Below are 23,880 nucleotides of genomic sequence, written 5' to 3'. Positions count from 1 at the left end.
TAGGTCCATTACGATTAGAAGGAGACATTCACTCTCCTCCTGGTGATTTCTTACTTATTGTATGGTGGATTTAAACAGGGCAGCTTTCACGGACATGTTAAGATCTTTCCAGAAAATGCAGTGAATATATACTATTCAATGTTTTTTACACTCCCCAAATTATGTCTATTCTATTTATATTTCTCATGACACTGTACTTTCTTCTTGATCAAACTTTTAATTTTTGTTATACATTTGTGTGTTCAATATCCACTAGACCATAAGTTCATGAAGCCAGGAGTCACAACTATCTTATTTACCATTTCATATCCAGCTCCAGACAGTCATTCAACAAACTGAACACTTACTATGAGCTGGGCACTGTTCTAGATGCTTTAGGATATGTCTGTGCTTTGGCTAATGGTTTCTGTTTTTTTTTTTTTTATCTATTCTCAATGCTTCGGTATGATTTATGCCTTTTTTTTCTATTTTGTTTTGAGACAAAGTCTCACTCTGTCACCCAAGCTGGAGTGCAATGGCATAATCTTGGCTCCTGGGTTCAAGCGATTCTGTGCCTCAGCCTCCAGAGTAGCTGGGACTTCAGGTGCATGCCACCATGCCCAGATAATTTTTGTATTTTTAGTAAAGACGGAATTTCACCATGTTGGCCAGGCTGGTCTTGAACTCCTGACCTCAGGTGATCTGCCTGCCTTGGTCTCCCAAAGTGCTGGGATTACAGGTGTGAGCCACCTCACCTTGCCCAGTATGACATGTTTTAAAAGAATCACTCGGGGTCCAAAGTGGCTCCCGCCGGAGGTCATGGCGCTTGCGAAGGCGAGGTCATCAGTTCAAGGCTAACCTGAGCAACCTCAGAACCTCAAACTGATTGGCAAAAAAAAAAAAAAAAGAGAATCACCCAGGGCTGCTGAATTGAGAACCAGCTAGAGACAGGGAAGTGAGGCTTGGAAACTACATAAGAGATCACTGAAGTAATGACAGTGCCTCAGACTAGTGTTGCAAGAGCAGTAGGGGAGGTAATGAAAACTGATCTGATTCTAGATCTACTTTGAATATATAATTGGTTATGAGATGTGAGAGAGAGAAGGGAGGCAAGAATAGTCCAAGGATTTGGTCTGAGTAGACAGTGGATAAATTTGCCATCAAATGAGATAAGGAAAACTGTAAGCAAAACAGGCTTGAGAAGGAAGATCAGGAATTTGATTTTGGATATGCACACCAGACATATAAGGGACACTGAATAGCAACTGAACATTACAATCTAAAATCTGGAAAATAATTCTGGGCTAAATATACTATCTTGGATTATAAGCGATGTTTAAAGCTATACAACTGGATGAGGTCATCAAGATAAAGAAGTTATATCCAAACTGGCTGGTCCAAAGGTAGTGAGTTAACTCAATTGATTGTTCACAGTCAGTTACGGATCGAACTCCTTGTTCTACTCTCTCCCCCCTTCTCACGACTGCACTTGTCTTAAAAAAAAAAAGAAGAAGAAGGTATCCAAACTAAAGGCTAAGCCCTAAGCTACTTTAACACTAACAGGTTGGGGAAGAAAGCAGGCAAAGAAGACTAAAGAAGTAGCAACCAGTGAAGAATGACAAAAAACAGAAGAGTTTGGTGTCCTGGAAGCCAATGTGAAGAAGGTGTATAAGGGTGGAGTGAAGGTTCACCTACATCAAATGCTTCTGTTATTACAATTAGGATGAACCCTGAGCTTCGACCAATGGACTTAGCAATGTAGAATCATTAGTGACCTTGAAGAGGTGGCATTATAGGGATGAAAGCACTCAAGTATTTGTTGACTAAATGAATGACCATATTAATGAACTATGAATTTATTCTCCTGGTCACCTAGATGTAAAACAGACTTGTCTGTGAGCTCTCTTTCCCTTGCCACTTTCTAAGTGGCTGTCTTATTGATTGTACCTTCACAAACTTTCTCAAAGTACTTCCTTCCGCAATTTTAATTCTACAGCTTCTGTACTAATCTAGGTCCTTGAAGAAGACATTACAAATCAATGAAGAAAAATTAGACTCTTTGATAATTGATGCTAAAATAACCATTTGTCCATGTGAGGAAAAAAAAAAAGACACCTACTTTAAAACATAAACAAGTTCTCAGCTGAGTGCAGTGGCCCATGCTTGAAATCCCAGCACTTTGGAAGGCCGACGTGGGTGGATTACCTGAGGTCAGAAATTCAGACTAGCTCGGCCAACACGATGAAACCCCGTGTCTAGTAAAAATACAAAAATTAGCTGGGTGTGGTGGCTCACGCCTGTAATCCCAGCTTCTAGGGAGGCTGAGGCAGAAGAATTGCTTGAACCCAGGAGGCAGAGGTTGAAGTGAGCCGAGATTGTGCCATAGCACTCCAGCATGGGTGACAGAGCAAGACTCCATCTCAAAAAAATAAAAACAAATAAAACATATACATGTTCTAAATGTGAAACATAAAGCATCTAGAAGGAGTATAGGATAACATGTTTATAACTTTTGTTTATTAAAGATTTCTTTGACGCAAAATTCAAAAACCATTAAAAGTATTAATTTGACTATATTAAAATTAAAGACACAATTAACAAGTAAAAATAGTGGCCTAGGAGAATATATTTGTAACACATAAAGCCAACAAAGTAGTAGTATTTAGAATTATAAAGATTTCCTTCATATCAAATAGCCCTATAGAAAAATAGAGAAAAAGAATGAATGGGAAATTCACAAAAGAAGAAACAAATGGGCCAATAAACTTTGATTAAATGTTCAACCTTAGTATCAATCAGGGAAATATAAATTAAAACTACAAAGAAGTATGATTCATATCGACAAGACTGGTTAAAAATTTTAAAGTTTGACAATATCAAGTTTTGATAAGGATGTTAAGAAACTTATATACCACTTGGCATGATTACTCTGGAGAGCAAATCTAAAAATATGCTTATCTTAGGACCCAGAAATTCCACTGTAATATATCTAGTATATCTAACACATTAGATAAATATTTTAGTTGAAATATTATACATGCACAAAGAGATACACAGAGTATTATTTAAAACATTATTTGTAATTAAACAGATAAAGCAAAGAGTTTTAAGTTCTCAGAAACAAGCCAGATAACCAACAACCAAAGAAAGAAAGTTTAAATAAAAAGAATATATTATAGAATGGACTACTATTCAGCTGTTCAAATGAATAAACTAGAGCAACATGCATGGTTCCATAGATAATCTCTAAGTCACTTTTCTTTCTTTTTTGAGACAGAGTCTTGCTCTTTCACCAGGCTGAAGTGCAGTGGAACGATCTTGGCTCACTGCAACCTCTGGCTCCCGGATTCAAGCGATTCCCCTGCCTCAGCTTCCTGAGTAGCTGGGACTTCAGGCACACACTACCACACCCAGCTAATTTTTTGTATTTCAGTAGAGACGGGGTTTCATCATGGCCAGGATGGTCTCAATCTCCTGACTTCATGATCCGTCTGCCTCGGCCTCCCAAAATGCTGGGATTACAGGTGTGAGCCAATGCGCCTGGCCTCTAAGTCACTTTTAAATAAAAATGTTGCAGATGAATATATATATCTTTATATAAAAACATCGTTAACAAAAAATTTAACAAATGTAAAACAATATGTGTTGTTTATGGATATATAAAATATGGATATGACACACTAATTCAGGATGGTGATTGCCATTGGGAAGGAAGAAAAGGAGTAAGATTGGTGAAAGATAACACATTGGTGTGTGTTATCTTTCTAATTATATACCTAATTTTCTTAAGCTCAGTGGTAAAACATGGGTATTTACTACATTATTCTCTATATTTCTGTATGTCTGAAATTTTAAAATTAACAAAATCAACATATTACTAACGTACTATTTCTTCAGCCTTAATTCAAGACTCTCCATAGTATTATTCTAATCTACTTTTCTAGCTTCTTCCTTCAGTGTTTCCTATAGCAGTTTCCCAAAACTTAGAGACTATCTACCTCTTTCACCATTTCTGTTATATAGCCATCTCTATCATGACTAATGAAGATTTTTCATCATTTTTAACTTAAATAGCCTTGTACAAATCAATAAATCACACATTTAATATGCCAGTTAATGTAAGTATTAAAATGTCTGTCCTAGTGCCACCTAAAAACATCAAGTGTCACATTTTGGGTTGCCCTGTCTTATGCTAGTGGTTCTCAAATTTGGAACACAAGACTGTGTGGGAGGCTTGTTAGGCATGGAGACTCCCAGGCCACACCTCTAAGGATTCTGATTCAGGCAGTCAGAAGCAGAAATCCAGCCTAATATGAAGCCTTGGCGCCTACCAAGTTGGACTACTTGCCATTCTCTAGACAAACTCTCCACTTTCCTTCTATACTTTTCCTTTCGATATTTCCTCAGCCTGAAGTAACCCTCTCTTTCCCTAAGCCAGTGGAAATTAAGCCTTTACTTTAAAGCCCTTCTTAAAAATGACCATCACAAGAAAGTACTTGGACTTGGATATGACATCTCTCTCATTTCAATCCTCTTCTTTCCCCTATCAATTTATTTCTATTTCCATATGGACGCTTATCATATTCAATGTGTAATATATGTCTACATGTCTTATTCCCCCTCCTGAAGCATAAATATTACTTGAGATTGGAAGCTTTATACTTTGTTCAAAAGCAGAGACTATATGTTGGTCATTTTATGCTCTGCATATGATAGCTATGCAGATACTTGCTAGCCTAAACTCTGCTAAACACTGAATTGGTTTAACAATTTTTATTAATATTTTAAAATCATATAGCATGAGTTATTCATTCACAGGGTATTATGGATTAAACATAAGACTCTAGACTACCAGCTTCATTTTCAAAATGAGAAAACTGAAAAGATATATAGAAACAAATGATTTTGTTATTTTAATTTTTGAAGGTTAAAAAAATGGTTGAACTAAAATTGCCAAATTCAGTTTTTAAGGAAAAAAGGCAAGTGCTTAACTTATAACCTTCCAGGCATGAGAAACTGACAGTGTTATTAACTGACATGGTGAGTTTTTGATACTGCTACAAAAACCTATTGACTTCAGAAGAACACTATTATTAAAGCAAAGTTAATTTATTCTTACAAAATTCTCAGTACTTCCAAAAGACATTTCAATATAATTTCTCTCTGCCTTAATGCATATAATTCTGATGCTCAAGAGTAATAATTTCTAGGTATTTTTCCAATGTAAAAGCCATAATAACTGTCTTTAATTAGAAAATATCAACATATAACTCATTTGTGAATTTCGGGTTTTGTTTTATTTGATAATAATAATTTGGTTTGCTTCTATTCCAGGAGTAAACTGATTTACTGTTTTAAACATATTCATTTTAATCCAGATAGAAAATAAATGAATAGAAACAGAAAAGTGGGACTTTTTAATGCAAAATGTTCATCAACATCAATAAATATCACAGTATTATCTGTATTTGTATACTTTAGCATATACATGATACTTTATAAAGACAAAAAACTGTCAAACTAAAACATACAAATGCATATACTAATTTGCACTAATAGGAGGAAAAATGAAAAATACGTATTTTATTATGCCCACCTGGCCTTCCATGTTGAAAAAGGAGAATGAAAGAGAACCACTGTGAGAAGTGAAGAATATGGAATTGTTTCCACATATCCCATTTGCTCCTTTTCTCCTTCATTTTTCTGTCATATTCCTGTTAAATTTCCTCTTTCATATGGCAGTTCAAGTAAACTAAACCTAGCTTATATGAAACATTTATTTAACTTTATCATTCCATTTTTACATTGTAAAAATAAAATTTCAACTTACTATGTCCATTTTCCTAAATAAAAGTAACTGGAAATAAAGCAGTAATAAATTACTATTATATATGAGCTCCTGTTAAGAATTCTGAGGTCAGTAGTTTGAGGCCAGCTTGACCAACACAGAGAAACCGTGTTTCTTTTAAAAATACAAAAATTAGCCTGGCATGGTGGCACATGCCTGTAACCCCAGCTACTCGGGGGGCTGAGGCAGAAGAATCACTTGAACCCAGGAGGCGAAGGTTGGTGAGTGGAGATCATGCCACTGCACTCCAGCCTGGGCGACAAGAATGATACTCCATCTCAACAAAAAAAGAATTCCCAAAAATGACTACTATTGGTCTTACTTACCATAAAATGATAGCCTAACTATTGATACTAATAAAGAAAACTACCCAACTATGCTTCCTTCTTTAAAAAGTAGTCTTTTTTTATTTTCTGAAGTACTAAATATAGACAGATATTAAGGTTCCATAAATGTTTTAGCAGTACTCAAGGACCAAAAAAAGGTAGAATTTTAAGCATAATGAGAAGTTAAATAAACCTCTTTCAACAATCCTATAAGTAGAATAGATCAGATTAGACAAGCTTATTGGAAGGTAACAACACAGCTCATTTGATAAAGCAGCTCTGAGAAATCCAAAAATACCATTTCTCTTTTTAAAAAAATCAAAGAAGCACTTGGACTAACAAGAAATAATGCACAATTTGGCTTCATCAAATACTTCATTAATTTTTTTCTACCCCTAAGGGATTGCCCTTTTAAAATCTTCTTCAAATAAAATATAACCTAATTGCTTGCACCGGTCTACAGTTTGCAAAAGGATTTTTATTTCAACAGTGCCACCTAGTGGACCAATCAATACTTTCAACTGGTCACTAGTTGATTTCACTTGGCTCAAACGCTGAGATTCCTCAAATAGGTTTGTTTTTCAGTTTACAATACTTCTAATAACATTCAAGAGGAAATTTTACAAAAATATCATAATTTACAGGTTTTTGCCTTATGATAGGCTGTCTCTTACAAAATTAGGTCATTTACAAATATTATTATAATATTTTAAATAAAGGTACCTTGGTGATTTCTTCAGAAGCTCGTTCGAAGTCCTGAACGTTTCGACAGTAAAATCCTATTGTACAGCTAGGATCCATTTTTCGAAATGACATCTTTTTGGGAGAAGGGCAGTGGAATGTCTGTAATTTTAAAAGTTCTTTAGGATTAATTTATCTTTATTTGATAGACAAGCATATATAAAACTATTATCTAGCTTTTTCCGTAACTATAAACGTGATTTCCAAAGGGTGCTTTATTTCATCCTATACAGATGGTCCTCCTCATTCTGCAAAGCTGTAAAATACAAGAGCCAACATTTGTATATATTCACCAAATCTCAACCTTATGTGACATTTGTGCCACTCTGCAAAAGAAAGGAAGTGTGTCAAAAGTGGTATGCATTTCTAACACCCGAAAACATGAAAAAGGCATGCACAAGGCTTAGATTCAAGTTAACCATTTCTATTAAACTGCAGTTAAGTCTGTTTTGTTGGAGATTTAGGGCTAATGTTTATAAACCTTTTAACAAAGATATCAAGACTTGTTATACAAATACACAGATTCAGGTCAATGTTCTATACTGACATAAAAAGAGGTCAACTTGAGGGTTGTAGCAATTCACACCATTAGTACATAACTGCATATTCTTCAACTTTCTCTTCTAGTGCGCTTTAATTCTCATTTATTCTCAGGGAACAGGCTGGAACAGGTGAAACCCATTCCATTATGGTCCCTGCCCTCCTTCTCATCAGTCCTTTTGTCTCTTTAGTTCACGTTTCTCCAATAGTCACAGTGCCACAGATATAAATGGGCTGGGTAGGCTGCCCTAGTTTCTCTACTGTCTTGCTAATGGATTTGGCTGTTAGTACAGTTTGGCATCTTTAGGGAATACAAAAGTAGAAAAAGGGCATAAGATAAAAGTAATCATTGCAATATTTTTATTCTTCACAATCACACTTTAGTTCTCTGTTTAAAATATTTTTTTAATGCTTAAATGCTTAGCCTGTCCTTAAAAATCACTGATGTGACCAGGTCTTTTGCTGTATGTAGAAAACAAAGTTTGTGTTAAAAAGAACATAAGACTACATATTCATATTTGTATAAATAAACTAAGGATATACAAAAATTAGCCAGTTTGTGGGAAAGGGAGAGAACTGAGCAAATGGGAGACAGGTGTGAAAAATTTTTGAATTAAAGAACAAGCTCAATTAAGAAATAATCTAGGAAGTGGGTGCTGTGGCTCCCATCTGTAATCCCAGCTATTCAGGAGGCTGAGGCAGGCGGATTGCTTGAGCACAGACGTGAAGCTGAAGTAAGATATGATCATGCCACTGCACTCCAGCCTGGACAAGAGCAAGGCTCCAACTCCATTAAAAAAAAAAAAAGCAAGAATGTAGGCTGGATTTGAACTCATAAATTTATAGTTTCCCTACATTCAATTTAACTTGATACTATCTATTAAAATGTGGAAAAAATAAGTTGTCATGTTTGTTATGTTCATGGTGAGATCAATTAAAATCACTCTTTTCTCTCCCTGTACATACTAGTGATCTGTATCAATTTGTATCCCGTATCATCACCAAAAGGCAGGCAAAATGTACAGATTCAAGCTGCTTTTTTTCCCCCAATGAAAAGCTCAACTGCATATTAGATTCAAATCCAACAATATGTCAAGTTAATATAGGCCAAAAAATGAGTTTACAAAACTATGACTTCTGCAAAATGCTTGGCTAACTTACTTTATATAGTGAGATTCGACTTAGCTAAACTAGAACCTCCACGGCACTAGTCAACACAAATATAATCTTAGTTGGACTTTTCCTAACATTGTTCCACCTGTTATGTTTGCAAAGAAATATTTAAAACAGATCTGGAAAAGCATAGAAAAGCTAAACAAACTTGTTAACAATTTACAAGAGTATGAGTATATTAGTGTATACGGCATAGTTCTAGGTCATATTTATAACTTATTCTACATACTTTGTGTCTACAAATAACCATTTGCCCAGCTCATTCCAAAGATAATACCAACGAATGTTTAACTTTTTATTACCTGGAGATAAGAAGGAGGGCCAGAAAGTTTGTAGGTGGTCTAATAATATATTTTTGAACTCATTTAATAGGGTATCCTATATTATACTGAAGGACTGATAAAAGTTTTCTTGTAAGAACTTGAGCCAGACTCATGCCTGTGCCCAGGAAGTGAGGAGGTTGAGGCAGGGGAATTGCCTGAGGACAGAGGTTTGAGACCAGCTTGTGTAGCATGGCAAGACCCCATCTCTAAAAAAAAGTTTTTAAATAGCCAGGTGTGGCAGCATTCACCTATAGTCCCAGCTACTTAGGAGGCTTAGGTGGGAGAATTGCTTAAGCCCAGGAGTTTGAGGAGCCAGTGAGCTCTGATGGTGCCACTGCACTCCAGCCTGGGTGACAGAACAAAACTCTGTCTCTAGAAAATAAAAATTTTTTAATTTTAAAAAGCTTTTCATGTAGGAACCAATAATACTAAACCAGAATAGTCTTATTACTAACTCTCTGTATTGACTCAATCATCATAGATAAGAACAAACACTAATTGCTATTCATGGTTGTTTCAGTATCTACAAAGAACTGTTAAAATATTCACAAAAACACAGATATAACTCTCTAATCACTGAAACTGCTATTGGGTATTGTTGCATGAGTACTAGGATTCATACAATAGAGAGGCATTTTTATATCATTTAAACTTTTTTTTTTTTTGAGATGGAGTTTCAGTCTTGTCGCCCAGGCTGTAGTGTAATGGCACGATCTCTGCTCACTGCAACTTCTGCCTCCCAGGTTCAAGCAATTCTCTTGCCTCAGCCTCTCGAGTAGCTGGAGTTACAAGTGCAAACCACCATGCCCTGCTAATTTTTGTGTATTTTTAATAGAGACAAGGTTTCACCATGTTGATCAGGCTTATCTCTAACTCCTGACTTCAGGAGATCCACCCGCCGCGGCCTCCCAAAGTGGTGGGATTACAGGTGTGAGCCCCTGCACCCAGCCATTTAAAGTTATATTATTTTGTTCACTCAAGAAGATTCTAAGGCAAATTAACTTACAATTCACAATTATTGTCTATTGCAGAACAAGTTACCTTTCAAATATTTTCCTAATTCAGCTTATGCACTTAAGTTTTTTTATTTTTTTTAAAATTCTAATGATTGGTAAGAGGAGTAGCTTCTACTTGACAAACGCATTTTAAGGAGTATTCACTAGATACACTTCTGTAACTGTTTCTGGAAAAACTGGCCAGGGAAAATCAATTCCCATTCATTTCATTTTTGATACTTTATTAACTAATTGCCTTAATAGTTATTAGGCACCTACACAATGACAGGCACTATTCTAGGCTTACTCTTTAGAATAGTGAAGTCTAACTTTCTAAACATACAAAAACAATACTGAAACATATGCTTGTAGGTACAGCTATGCTATTTTGGTGATTTAGATGAAGCTTCCTAAGACAGTTAAGTAGCGAATATCTTTACTAAAAAGTACCTACTGCTAAATAACCAGGTATGGTGGCACACACCTGTGGTCCCAACTACTTGAGTGGCTAAGGTGGGGAGATTGCTGAAGCCCAGGAGGTCAAGACTACATGAGCTGTGATTGCACACTACACTCCAATCTGAGTGGTAACAAAGCAAGACTCTATCCTCCACCCAAAAAAAAAAAAAACACAAAAAACCTCCTACTAATTGCAGTTCACATGTATAAGTTGTAAAGGGTATTATCTTTCACTGATGAATTCACTCATCCAATCTATCTAGATGCCCAAATCACATAATTCTAATAGCTTTACTGCCACTACTTCTGAGTTTCCCATGATAGATTAAAACAGTTATCACTGTAAGAACCTCCCAAAATCTGACACTTGAAATTGGGGACCCAGTAATCAGAACAAGCTAACGTGTTTATTAATAAAGCTTTTCTTACATACCCTCACTGCCAAAGCCCAACTGAGCTCTCTTCTCATTCCCTTCTAATTTCAAGTTGTTCTTTGATGACTTTTGTTTAAGGTTGTTCATGCTGCTCCTTTGAACCCCATTTTCTGTTTGAAAATTACAGTGTGAGTTTATTCATTATAATTTGCCTTCACAGTGAACCGTGTGCTCCATTCCTCAGTCGTAACCTGGCATATCTTCACTACTAGACTCAGGATCCAAACATAACTGCCTATGTTCACTTCACAATGTGTTAAAAACTCAGTGAAGATAGCTTAAAATGAGGAAGTCTCTTAAAAGTTAGTACAGAAATTCAATAATATATATCAATTTATTTCAGAAGAAAACATCACAAGAATTAAACATTAATACAAACATATACAATCAAAACACTTGGAACCACAGAGAAGAAAAGATTTCAACAGAGGGCTCCAAAGAGCTTAGGACAGTCCCTTGCACTCATCTAGAGCTCATTAAAAAACAAAGAAATCAGTCTGATTTGGTTTCAAAACATTAACAGTTCTATTCTAGAAATGTAGGAATTCAACACCATAAGAACAACAAAAGATGCAATCTGTTTAAATCTCTTCTTCAATCTCAAATATTCTGGTATCATCCTACTTCCTTAAAATTTCAGTCTATCAGATTTAGGGCACTCTCAGAGGACTACCAGCAATTATTTATGTGGAATCAACCAATGATTTAAGATTTCAATTTCTCCATCTATTAACCAAAAAAAGTACTGATCCAAAAAGTTTCCTACAAAAGTGATTTTAATAATTGAAGTATAGGGTGGTTTTAGAATATGCATACAATTTTTACATTAATCAACTACAAAATTTCACTAGCATGTAAACATACAAGCAGTATGGCAAAGTGAGCATGGTTAGTAACACAGGGTACTTAAAACACCTTCAATTGGAGTATTACAAACTTAAGAGATGATAAAAACAAGAAATAAAATTTTATTCCTGTACAACTTTATATAATTTTTATATTACACTTTCATAGGAAAACAAATGCTGCTACTAAAATAAATCTCTTCATTGCCAAAAAACAAAAAATTCTAACAGAAATTATCCACACAGATTAAGATATTCTACCATGATCTCAAAAATATAACATCGATAAATCATTCCTAAGTGTTCCAATATATCAGAAATGTTTCTGTGCATTTAAGAAGTCAATTCTAACAAATTTTACCTTACATAGTGAAATCTTAAAATCAATTGTTCCTTTCCATTTTTACTATCACCAGCCTACTTCAAACCTTTACTATTAATAACTCCCTCCTGGAGTGTTGCAACAGTCTCCCAATAATGAGCTGAAGCCTCGTTTCTAATTTTGATTGTATACACATAACCAAGATATTCATTCACTTGATATCTTTGCAGTCTCTCAAAATATCAGATGGATAATTTATACTGGCCAAAATAATCAGACCAATAATCTTTTAATTTGCTTATTTAGGTAATACGAAATTACTGAGAACAATTATCCGTCTAAATCTCAAGTACCTACTGTTTATGAGCAGTCAATTTGGCACTTGGACACAAGAATCAGTGCTACAAGACCAGAGGACAGAAAGAGAATTACAATTTGATTCACATGGCACAATTATTCTGTAGTGCTTTCCCCAGTATCAATCAGTCACCTAGCAAATTATTTATTAAGGCACAAGATACTATGAAAGAAGAAAGTAGACCTGAACTCTGGCCTCCAAATAATTATACTTTAATTGAGGTATTAGTTCACAAAGGATGCCAAAATGTTTTATAATGTATCTTTCCAAACCAGATTTTAACCTTGTGATTTCTCTATTTTCATATTCTACCTCTTAAATACTATTAGGTGTCAGTATTAGCTAGCAAGCAATTACTAAAACAAAGTATTCAACTACATTTCCAACTCATCAAGCCCTTGAAAATTAGTGACTCATGACACTCAAGTGATTTAAATTATTTTATTCTGTAAAATTAGTCTGTAAAAGCATCAACTGGGAAAACAAAATCATGGAATAACTACATGTTTCATTTATGTACTCTCAAATTTTTCTGAATTAAAATACTGACTCACAAATGACCTATATAAAGGTAAAGAAGATATTAAAAAATGAAAACCAAAAACAAAATTAGAAACCCAACTAACCTCTTGAAAACTTCTTAGCTAAAGGCTAAGATTTAATTACTGTACCCAAAGCAAAATAATTTAGCAGACAATCTCATTAAGTCGCTTTGTTACTCTAACCCATCTATCCCCTTCTATTTTTCCTTTTATTTTTTTAAACAGGCCTAACATTTTAAATTCTTCAGTACTGTTTAGCTGTCTTTATACAAAATGACTTGGAGACTTGATCATTTATTTTAGTATGGCCAGGGTTTCTAACAAGTTAGAGACAAAGATAAATGAAGAAGAAAGTATATCATAAATTAAAATTCAGCAACAAAGTACTTAACCTTTGACCATTGCGTTAATTATGGTTCTATAAATCAGTAAAATATTAATTATAGCCTGTAATTATAATACTATAAAAGCATAGCTACCTAGCATATCTCTAAGTAATTAGTTTACTTCATAAGGCAAGAAAACAGTACCAGCTCTTTATCCATAGTACCTCAAGAGGGAAATCCTTTATGCTGACATCTACAAAAGATTGGCAGTAATGAGGATCCATGTAAATCAAACTGTCATCTACAAGGACAAAACAGAAGACAAGTAATTCAAAAAACACCTTATTATTACACTGCTTACAATCCAATTTCTATGTAGAACAGCTGAAAAAAATCTGGGAGTAGCAGCTTGCCAGACTGATACTCATTGACTGAAACATAGGTTTGCACAGGATAGATTAACTTTTGCATAATCAAATATGCTTGTATAAGCAGAATTTTTATAAAGTGATGAGCCTGTCATTTAATTTTTGGTGATAAAATTACTTTCACAAACACACAATTATATTCTACAGTTTGCATATGAAAAATGTATTGCACTTCTTTATCTTGACAGGAAGAACATATTGCTTGTCATTTTATCATCAACTTGCACCACTAAAACTGGTAAAAAGTAAATATGTAAATAGCAACTGCCAGAATGTGGCAGCAATGTCTTCTGAAGTTTAGTGCAACCAATAAATTATGCCTTGTTTATGCAATAACAGAAATTAAACATACATTTTACAGAATCTAATTATGTCGTGGACTAAATGACAAATGAGTGGCTACAGCAGGACTGATGAAGGTATAAGGTACTCGCTTTGCTCTGTTAATCATCCCGTTTCTAGATAATCTCATATTAACTTTCTGACTTTCAAAAGAAAACAATGAAAAAATATATTTTACTAAATCACTAACCTTGAAATCCAGCAAAGTAATATGACTGTTTAGGTTTGCCACCAATAATGCCCACGCAATATTCCAGGCTTAAAATACCCTGCCAAAAAAAATTAATACAGATTTAGTCAAGAGATAAATGATAATTATTCAAAGCAAACAAATTACTAATATTAATAGTTCCCATATTTACCATTACCAGTTATCATTTACATTAGATGTGCACCCAGGTTCTGAAATCCACTTGTCTTACAAACTGCCTTCCTTTTCTTTAAATCATTCAACATTAACGTAACAAATCAAATATTTTGATCAGCATGTTGCTCAACAACATTAAAAAACTACTACATAGAGACATAATCAATTTTGCCACCTAAAGGCAATAAAACTCCTGCCAAAGCCAATACGCTTAGCCTTCTAGTTAGCTGGTGCAGCCTCACTGTGATCAATGTAAAATTTTCATCAGGCTTTTTGAAATGCTAAAAATAGTTCTTAGACCTTGCTAAGAACTATTGCTGTTTTCACTGGACCTTGAGTCAGAATCGCAAACTGAAAGCCGTTTTCTAATCAATGGCATTCACTCAAATTTTTTATGCTACTTCATTTGAAATAAATATAAAGAGTAATGAAAATAACTTAATCCAATGAAAATTATTATTATTATTGTATTTAAGGCCAATTTATTTTACTAACCACAAAAATATCAAGGACATCACAATAAATTTTTTAATATACCCCTCAGCAATCTATTTTAAGCAGAACTCTATTTAAGTTGGGCCAAATTAACTCTATATCTTTTTAAAAACTCCGTACTCAGAGCCAACAATCTCTGAAAAAAAAAAACATCCAATTGAGTAAGTTAAAAATGTCCAGTAATCAATTAATGTCTTATCAATAGTTCCTGCGATAATTCTGATAAATCATATAAAACACTAATAATGATAAAGTATAGGTTATAAAATCCCAAAACTATTAAACAATAGTTAAGCTTTCCTTCTCTTAAATGAGAGGATGTTTTGAAATCTAAAAGATATACAAACAAAGAATATATGGATAAATATTCTTTTTCCTTTAACAAGTAACCAAAACAATAGAGAACACACACGCATACAGAAAATTTAGAAAAAAAGTAAAACAGTTCCCAAATTCCAACACCCAGAGCTCATCATCATTAATATTTGGGGAAATACGTTCTTGACATCTGTCTATATTACATATATACACATACAGATTTACAAATACAATGTTACATATGTGAAATCACACAACATATGCCATTGTAACCTTTTGTTGCTCATTATGTCATGAATATCTTTTTCTATCAATAGAGATCTATATTATATTAACAATATGTAGTCGCTGAAAAATACTGTTTTATGACAACAACAAAATGCGCTTTAAAACCTCCACAATAAATATTTAAGTAGGTCAAGTTCTCACTGTTGTAAGTAACCCTCTGCTATGGTTTGAACATTTTTATTCCCTTCAAAATACATGTGTGGGAACTTAATCCCCAATGCAGAGTGTTAAGAGCTAGAGCCTTGGGGAAGGTGTTTAGGTCAGGAGGGCAGAGCCTGCATGAATGAGTTCAAGGTTGCTATAAAAACGACTTGCAGGAGCAGGTTCTCTCTTCTGCTCCTCTGCAACATGAGGACAGAGTTCACCCCACTTTGGCCCTTCTGCCTTCCACCATGTGAGAACACATAAGGAGACCCTCATCAGATGCCAGTGCTTTGATCTCAGATTTCCCATCCTCCAGAACTGTGAGAGAATAAATTTCTGTTCTCTATAAATTACTCAGTCTCCAGTATTCTGTTATAGCAGCAAAAAAAAAAAAAAAAGACTCAGACACCCTCTAAAGAACAACCTTGTACATTTTCAATCTTGTAAAAATATCATAAAGGTTTTTCTGAAACAGAGAGCTGCAACTGAAAAAATTAAACAAAACAGAGAAGGTATATATATCAGGTTAAAATCTTAGAGATAATTAAAAAATAAATTAAGCTAAAACTGTACCAAAAAACTCACTAAATAGTTATAGAGTTACTTATCAATTAAGAATTCTACTGATTTCCCCCTAAATAAAAATCCTTAATAAAAATTAGAGAGTGCCTTACTTTAACTTGAGGCAATCTGATCAGTTGAAATACAATGTTTGTATCATAGAGACCCGTGAGGCGGTGAAAGTTCTATGTCTCTTACCGCTAAGAAAAGAAAGAAAAAAATATATAGCAAGGATTGTCACTGACTCTCCTCAGAAAAAGAATGGCTCTAAGTAATGGAAGAAAGACTTTGGTTCTTGACATCTGTATTTCCCTTGCAACGCATTAGAGCAGGTTTAGCAATAAACGCTTAGAAGCGGATTAGGAGCTAGAATGCCATTACATATAAGAGGCTGTATCTTTGCACTGAAACACTTTTCAGTTCCTAAAAGAGCTTCTTCACAGTTATCTCATGGTGAAAATTTATTGAGCTGTATCCATGAAGCAACAAATAAGACTGAAGTAATCAGTCAAAAAGAAAAGTCCTAATTTGTCTCACTGAAGAAAAAGAACATATTGGACTTTCCTCATTCCAGGCCCTTAAAACTATAAACATAAATAAATAAACAAACCTCTTGTGGTAAGGACTAATAAAGCACACACCAAATTTCCTTCTTCTCATACAATGTAGCAGGATGCTGTGTTGGCACTATCTCTGAAATACTGTGGCATTACCTTGTTTAATAAATTTGAAAACTAGAACTGAATAGCAAATTTTAGACTCACCAATGTACATTGGTTTGACAGGAAAAAATACAACGGCTGACCATACACAAAAAAAAGAAAAAATTATTTTTCTTTCAGGGCTAATGAACACATCACTTTTACACTTCTTTTTTTTTTTTGGAGACAGAGTTTCGCTCTTGTTACCCAGACTGGAGTGCAATGGCACGATCTCGGCTCACCGCAACCTCCGTCTCCTGGGTTCAGGCAATTCTCCTGCCTCACTCAGCCTCCTGAGTAGCTGGGATTACAGGCACGTACCACCATGCCCAGCCAATTTTTTGTATTCTCAGTAGAGACAGGGTTTCACCATGTTGACCAGGATGGTCTTGATCTCTTGACCTCGTAATCCACCCGCCTCGGCCTCCCAAAGTGCTGGGACTACAGGCGTGAGCCACCGCGCCCGGCCTACTTTTACACTTCTAAGTGAATACCTCTTTCCATGCTCTGATTTGGGGTTTGACTTAACCATCCCCTCTGGCCAAACAACCTATCATATAACCTCCTCCACTTAACCATTTCAGCCATTTTTATCTGATCACTGGAAAATCAAAATGTTTCAATAGTCACTGATCTTGCACTTCAGTGGACTATGGTGTAAATCAAGTTAGTAGAAGCTCAAGGAAATATTACCTTTCAAAACATTCATGTTTTAGAGAAAAGTATGAAAAACAATAAACTTGCAGTCTAGTCTCTGCTATCAGTTTGCTATCTGAACTTGAATATAACACTTAACTTCTCTATGTCTTTTCTGTTTCATAAAGACAATCCAGTTCCTAGCTACTGTGAGGGCAAAATGAGATCAATTTATATCAAAACATATTGCACAAATTATGGTTAAAAAATATATACTGAGTAACTCCTATATGTTAGGCACTGAGGCTTCATTCACTTTAACAGCTTTACCATAGTTTGTTTCACTACAAAAAGAAAAGTCCCAACTTGTCTTGCTGAAGAAAAAGAACATACTGGATTTTCCTCATTCTATGCCCTTAAAAAAAACTAATATAAATAAATAAACCTCCTGTGGTAAGGGCTAATAAAACACACCAAATTTCCTTCTCCTCATACAGGATGCCACATGTCACTACAAATCACAGTTAAGCTGTTAACCATGAATCACTCAAGAGCATTAGGCAGTGCTAACATCAGATAAATACTATCAATATCACCAAATAGCAAAGTCCTCAGCCAGGTGAAACATGCCTAGAAGCCATCTGTAGCCCATTCCACCAGGAATGAAGCTTTGGCTAAAGCAATCGGTTTCAAGACTGGATCGGTTTCTAATCTTCAAATGGTAGTAGAGAAGGCAAAAATAAGACAGTTCAGATTTGATTAGAACCCACCTGGAGATGACAACATATCAGAAGTCTCAAAACCCTCAACAGATTCTCTAGATGAAGTGGCTTACAGCTTCTCACATTCCACCAATAACTGTACTCAAGATACATATCGGACATCAAAACCTTACCTTTATTTGTAAGATTAAGATGTCATTGCTATATTACAGTACTGTTACTATTAGTAACAAATGTGCTTCCAAAATCTTAGATAACTATTAAGAAAAGCCAGTATACCAGCTAAAAAACTTCCACGTATCATATGTTTAAAACAATTGCCCTAGATTTTTAGAATTAGCATAATCTAGCCTGAGAAAGATGTTCTGACTAAATATATAGAGACCATAATATGAGATTAATGCCTCATAGAGGGAACAAATTGTTATTAATCACAAAAGACAGATCCAGACTTTATTTCAACATTACTATATGCTATACACTCCATTTAAAGAATTCCGGACAAGCGCCGTGGCTCACGCCTGTAATCCCAGCACTTTGGGAGGCTGAGGTGGGCAGATCACAAGGTCAAGAGATCAAGACCATCCTGGCTAACATGGTGAAACCCTGTCTCTAATAAAAATACAAAAATTATTCTGGTTTTTGGAGATTTCAAAATAAAAAATTTACATATTTATAAATATATATATATATATATATATATATATATATATATATACACACACCAAAAAAAAAAAAAATAGCTGGGCATGGTGGTACATGCCTGTAGTCCAGCTGCTTGGGAGACTGAGGCAGGAGAATCACTTAAACTCGGAAGGCAGAGGTTGCAGTGAGCTGAGATCACAATCGCACCACTGCACTGCACCCTGGTGACAAAGCCAGACTCCCCATCTCGAAAAAAAAAAAAGAAGAAGAAGAATTCTAACTATGGCTGCAAAAACAGACTACTAAAAAGTGAAGAATTTTGCCAGGCACAGTGGTTCACACCTGTAATCCCAGCACTTTGGGAGGCTGACATGGGCGGATCATGAGGTCAGAAGTTTGAGACCAGCCTGATCAACATGGTGAAACCCAGTCTCAACTAAAAATACAAAAAATTAGCCAGGTGTGGTAGTGCATGCCTGTAATCCCAGCTACTCGGATGGCTGAGGCAGGAGAATTGCTTGAACCCAGGAGATGGAGGTTGTGGTGAGCTGAGATTGCACCATTGTGCTCCAGCCTGGACATTAAGAGCGAAACTCTGTCTCAAAAAAAAAAAGTGAAGAATTTTACTGAAACTATGAAAATAATCTAAAAACTTCCACCTTAATCATAGAAACTATTTCAAAGGTATTTTATCCTAAGTAAGTGTCTTGGTACCCAAAACAAGATAACATAGTTACACAGGTTTTCTTGGTACAAGAAACCAAACAATGTGTCCCAAAAAAGAACAGATTTCCAACTGGCTAAGATGAAAAAAACAAAGTTGGAACCCCTCCAAATACTATCTTCATATCTTCATTATTTCTACCTACATAAATAATCTCATCTTTTATTGACATCATGGTGTCACAGCAAACATAAGATAACATAGCAGTAATAGTTTTTTCAGTAATTAATGTGATATAGTTTAATGCTAGTTTTATGAATAAAGATATATACTTAAAATTACAAATAAGAATAATGAAACTGTAACTATATTACAGGTTATGATTATTGCTGTATCTGTGTCTCCCTGATTAGCTACAAAAATTAAAAGGCTTTTCATTTTGTTATAGAACACTGTGCTCTTCAACTCACATTGGTCTTATAACACTGAAATTTAAAATCTCTAATGTCAAATTTTACAATGTACAACTGTAAAATCATTACTACTCATTTAATAGAAAAAAGACTGCAAAACTTCTGTATTTTTCACATTAGCTAGTATTGCCTTAAAAAAATTCAGCACTTATTTCATACCTTCACAAACTCTAAGTAGTCGGTGTTGGTTCTTTCTCCACCAAGTCTAACAGGAACTAGAATAATAACAGCTTTGTCATCTGCATTATCAGAGGTCATGGAAGCACTCTGTTTGTCAATTACATCAGAATTGTAAACTGAGAAAAACATAATGAATATGTATTAAATTTTATAGAAGTGATTTTCAGAAATATTTTTACCCAAATTTATCCTCCACCCAGCAATGGACAGCCATCTCATCTCCAGCATCACTAGCAAAGTCTTAGTAAGTTAAAAATACCACTGAGATAACTGGCTAGCCATACACAGAAGACAGAAGCTGGACCACTTCCTTATACCACGTACAAAAATCAACTTGAGATGGATTAAATACTTAAATGTAAAACTCAAAATTATAAAAACCCTAGAAGACAACCTAGGCAATACCATCCTGGGCACAGGAACAGGCAAAGATTTCATGACAAAGATACCAAAAACAATCACGACAAAAGCAAAAATTGACAAACAGGATCTAATTAAACTTAAGGACTTCTGCGCAGCAAAAGAAACTATCAAAATAGTAAACAGATAACCTATTGAATGTGAGAAAATATTTGCAAACTATGCATCTGACAAAGGCCTAATATCCAGCATCTATAAAGAATTTAAACAAATTTACAAGAGAACAACCCCATTAAAAAGTGGGCAAAGGACATGTATGTTTTCAAAAGACATACATGTAGCCAATGAGCATATTAAAAAAAAGCTCAATATCACTTATCATTAGAAAAATGCTAATCAAAACCACAATGAGATGCAGTCAGAATGGTTATTATCAAAAAGTCAAAAGATAACAGATGCTGGCGAGGTTGTAGAGAAAAGGAACGCTCATCTATCACTGGCGGGAGAGTAAATTAGTTTAACCACTGTAGAAAGCAGTATGGCAATTCCCCAAAGAGCTAAAAACAAAACTACCATTTGACCGAGTAATCATCACTGGGTATATACCCAGGAAAATATAAATCATTCTACCATAAAGACACATGCACACAAATGTTCATTAAAACACTATTCACAATAGGAAAGAGAATCAACCTAAATGCCCATTTGGCATATTCGATAAAGAAAATGTGGTACATATACACCATGGAATACTATGAGGCCATAAAAAAAGAATGAGATCATGTCTTTTGTGGTGCTGGAGGCCATTATCCTTAGCAAACTAACACAAGAACAGAAAACCAAATACTGCATGTTCTCACTTAAAAGTGGGAGCTAAATGATGAAAACTGACAAACACAAAGAAGGGAACAACAGACACTAGGGTCTACTTGAGGGTGGAGGATGGGAGGAGAGAGAGGAGCAGAAAAAATAACTACTGGGTACCGGGCTTAATACCTGGATGATGAAATAATCTGTACCTCAAACCCCCATGACACACGTTTACATATCTAACAAACCTTCACATGTATCCCTGAACCTAAAATAAAAGTTAAAAAAAAAAAACTACTTCATTTATGTATTGAATAGATACTTATTGATAGCTAGCTACTTTATGACACTGGGCCTTCAGCAGTAGGCAAAACAGAAAAATTCCCCCCTCCTTGAGCATATATGCTAATGGAGGAAATAGACAATAAATATGTAAAATATAAGATATGTGAGATGGGGATACATGTTTTGAAAAAACAAAGAGAGAAGGGTGAAAAGGAAATGCTGAGAGGGAGGCAATTTAAAATAAGGTGGCCAGGGAAGAGCTTATGAGAAAGTAATATTTGAGTCAAGACTAAATGAAAGAAACCAATACTGACACCGAAGAGAAAAACATTCCATGTGAAAAGATCAAAAAGTACAAATATCTTAAGGTAGAAGTATAATTAGCATGTCCCAGAAACAAGAGGCCAGTCTTCTGAAGGGAAGTAAACAAGGGGTACATAGCAGGAAATGGGATTAGAAGATAAGATTATAGTTATTGGGGAGAATGAAGACAGACTGTGTGAACTCTTAAAAGCCATTGTAAAGACCAATTTTTCAGTGATGGGAAGCCATTGAAGAATTGTTTAGGGATGTCCTAATCTGACTTATACTTTAATAGCCTGTTTCCTGTGTTAGTAATAGACTGTAGGGGAAAGGGGCTGCTCTGCCTATGGAGTAGCCATTTTTTTATTCCTTTACTTTCTTAATAAACTTGCTTTCGTTTCACTCTAAAACCAAAATAGACTATGGGGCAAGGGCTAAAGCACTCTCAACAGTTAGAAAGCCATTGCAGTTATCCAGCAAGAGATGATGGTGGCTTGAACAAAGGTAGTAACTGTAAAGATAGGAAATAGCCCTGCAGAGGAGGTAGAAAGTGATCAGTGCACCGTAATTACAAGGCACAGTGGGTCACACCTGTAATCCCAGCACTCTGGGAGGCCAAGGTAAGTGAATCATTTGAGGTCAGGAGTTCAAGACCAGCCTAGTCAACGCGGAGAAACCCCATCTCTACTAAAAATATGAAAAATTAGCCAGGCATGGTGGCAGGTACCTATAATCCCAGCTACTCTGGAAGCTGAGGCTTGAACCTGGGAGGCAGAGGTTGCAGTGAGCCAAGATCGTGCCATTGCACTCCAACCTGGGCAACAGAGCAAGACTCCATCTCAAAAAAATTTTTTAAAAAGTGATATCTTCATGTATCTGAAGATAAAGGACTCACTATTAAATGTAAGATGTGAGAGAAAAAATTGAGCCACAGGTGATTTGAAGGGTTTTGGTTTAAGAAAACAGAGTAAAAAAGTTGCCATTGTGCTGGGCGAGGTGGCTCACGCCTGTAATCCAGCACTTTGGGAGGCCAAGGCAGGTGGATCGTGAGGTCAAGAGTTCAAGACCAGCCTGGCCAAGACGGTGAAACTCCATCTCCACTAAAAAATACAAAAAATTAGCAGGGCATGGTGGTGGCATATGCCTGTAATCCCAGCTACTCAGGAGGCTAAGGCAGGAGAATCACTTGAACCCAGGAAGCAGAGGCTGCGGTGAGCCGAGATTGTGCCACCGCACTCCAGCCTGGGCAACAAGAGTGAAACTCCATCACCCCCCCAAAAAAAGAAAGTTGCCATTTACAAAGACATGGAAAAATGGAGGAGGGGAAAATATAGAAGGGAGAAATGGAAATTCAGTTTTAGACATGGTAACTTTGAGATACTTGTTAGGTAAATAGAAAGGTTGAATAGACAGGACATATCCAACTGGAGTTTGGAGGACTAGGACAGACCTATAAATTTGGGAGTTACCAGCATGCAGATTACCACCTGCATTATAAAGCCTCGAAACTTGGTGAATTCAAATCAGCATAGACAGAAAAAGAGATGAGATGAAGTCTAAAAACTAAGCACTGAAGCCCTAACATTTTTAGTGATCAAGGAGATGAAAAACCAACAAAGGAGGAGTGAATGAGGAGGTAGAGGGAAATTCTACAGAGTAGTGTCTAGAAATCAAGTAAACAAAATGTTGTAAGGAGGAAGAGTCAACAGTGTCAAATGCTGCTGATAGATTGTGTGATATGAGGACTGAGAAGTTACTGCCAGACTTAGAAAAATTAAGTTATTGGTTAAGAGCAGTTATGGGGTGGGTACAATGGCTCATGCTTATCCAGCACTTTGGGAGGCTATGGCAGGAGAATCACTTGAAGCCAGGAGTTCAAGACCAGCCTGGGCAATACAGTGAGACCCTCGCCTCTATAAAAAATTTTAAAATTAGCCAGAGATGGTG

The 23,880-nt window shown here is 35.5% G+C and overlaps 1 protein-coding gene across 50 annotated transcripts in view; it reads right to left on the bottom strand.

Moving 5' to 3' along the window:
• ATG4C (autophagy related 4C cysteine peptidase) overlaps nt 1–23,880 on the bottom strand; it is a 189,008-nt gene that overhangs the window by 121,824 nt on the left and 43,304 nt on the right. For 34 of the 50 annotated variants that reach the window (XM_078332087.1, XM_078332075.1, XM_078332083.1 and 31 more), the window contains 4 exons: nt 20,155–20,291; nt 14,172–14,250; nt 13,436–13,512; nt 6,877–6,996 (listed from right to left, as the gene is read on the bottom strand). In XM_078332087.1, the coding sequence (XP_078188213.1) occupies nt 6,877–6,996; nt 13,436–13,512; nt 14,172–14,250; nt 20,155–20,291 (413 nt within the window). Of the gene's footprint in view, nt 1–2,476; nt 3,535–6,876; nt 6,997–10,777; nt 10,929–13,415; nt 13,513–14,171; nt 14,251–20,154; nt 20,292–23,880 lie in introns of those variants that run through there. The other 16 variants (XM_078332104.1, XM_078332102.1, XM_078332105.1 and 13 more) reach the window with 4 other exon arrangements.

This window comes from Callithrix jacchus, chromosome 7 (genome assembly GCF_049354715.1).
Source record: "Callithrix jacchus isolate 240 chromosome 7, calJac240_pri, whole genome shotgun sequence".
In the NCBI taxonomy this organism is placed as follows: Eukaryota; Metazoa; Chordata; class Mammalia; order Primates; family Cebidae; genus Callithrix; species Callithrix jacchus.
Note: the sequence above shows the minus strand (reverse complement) of the source record. Positions and strands in the feature narration are given on the sequence as shown.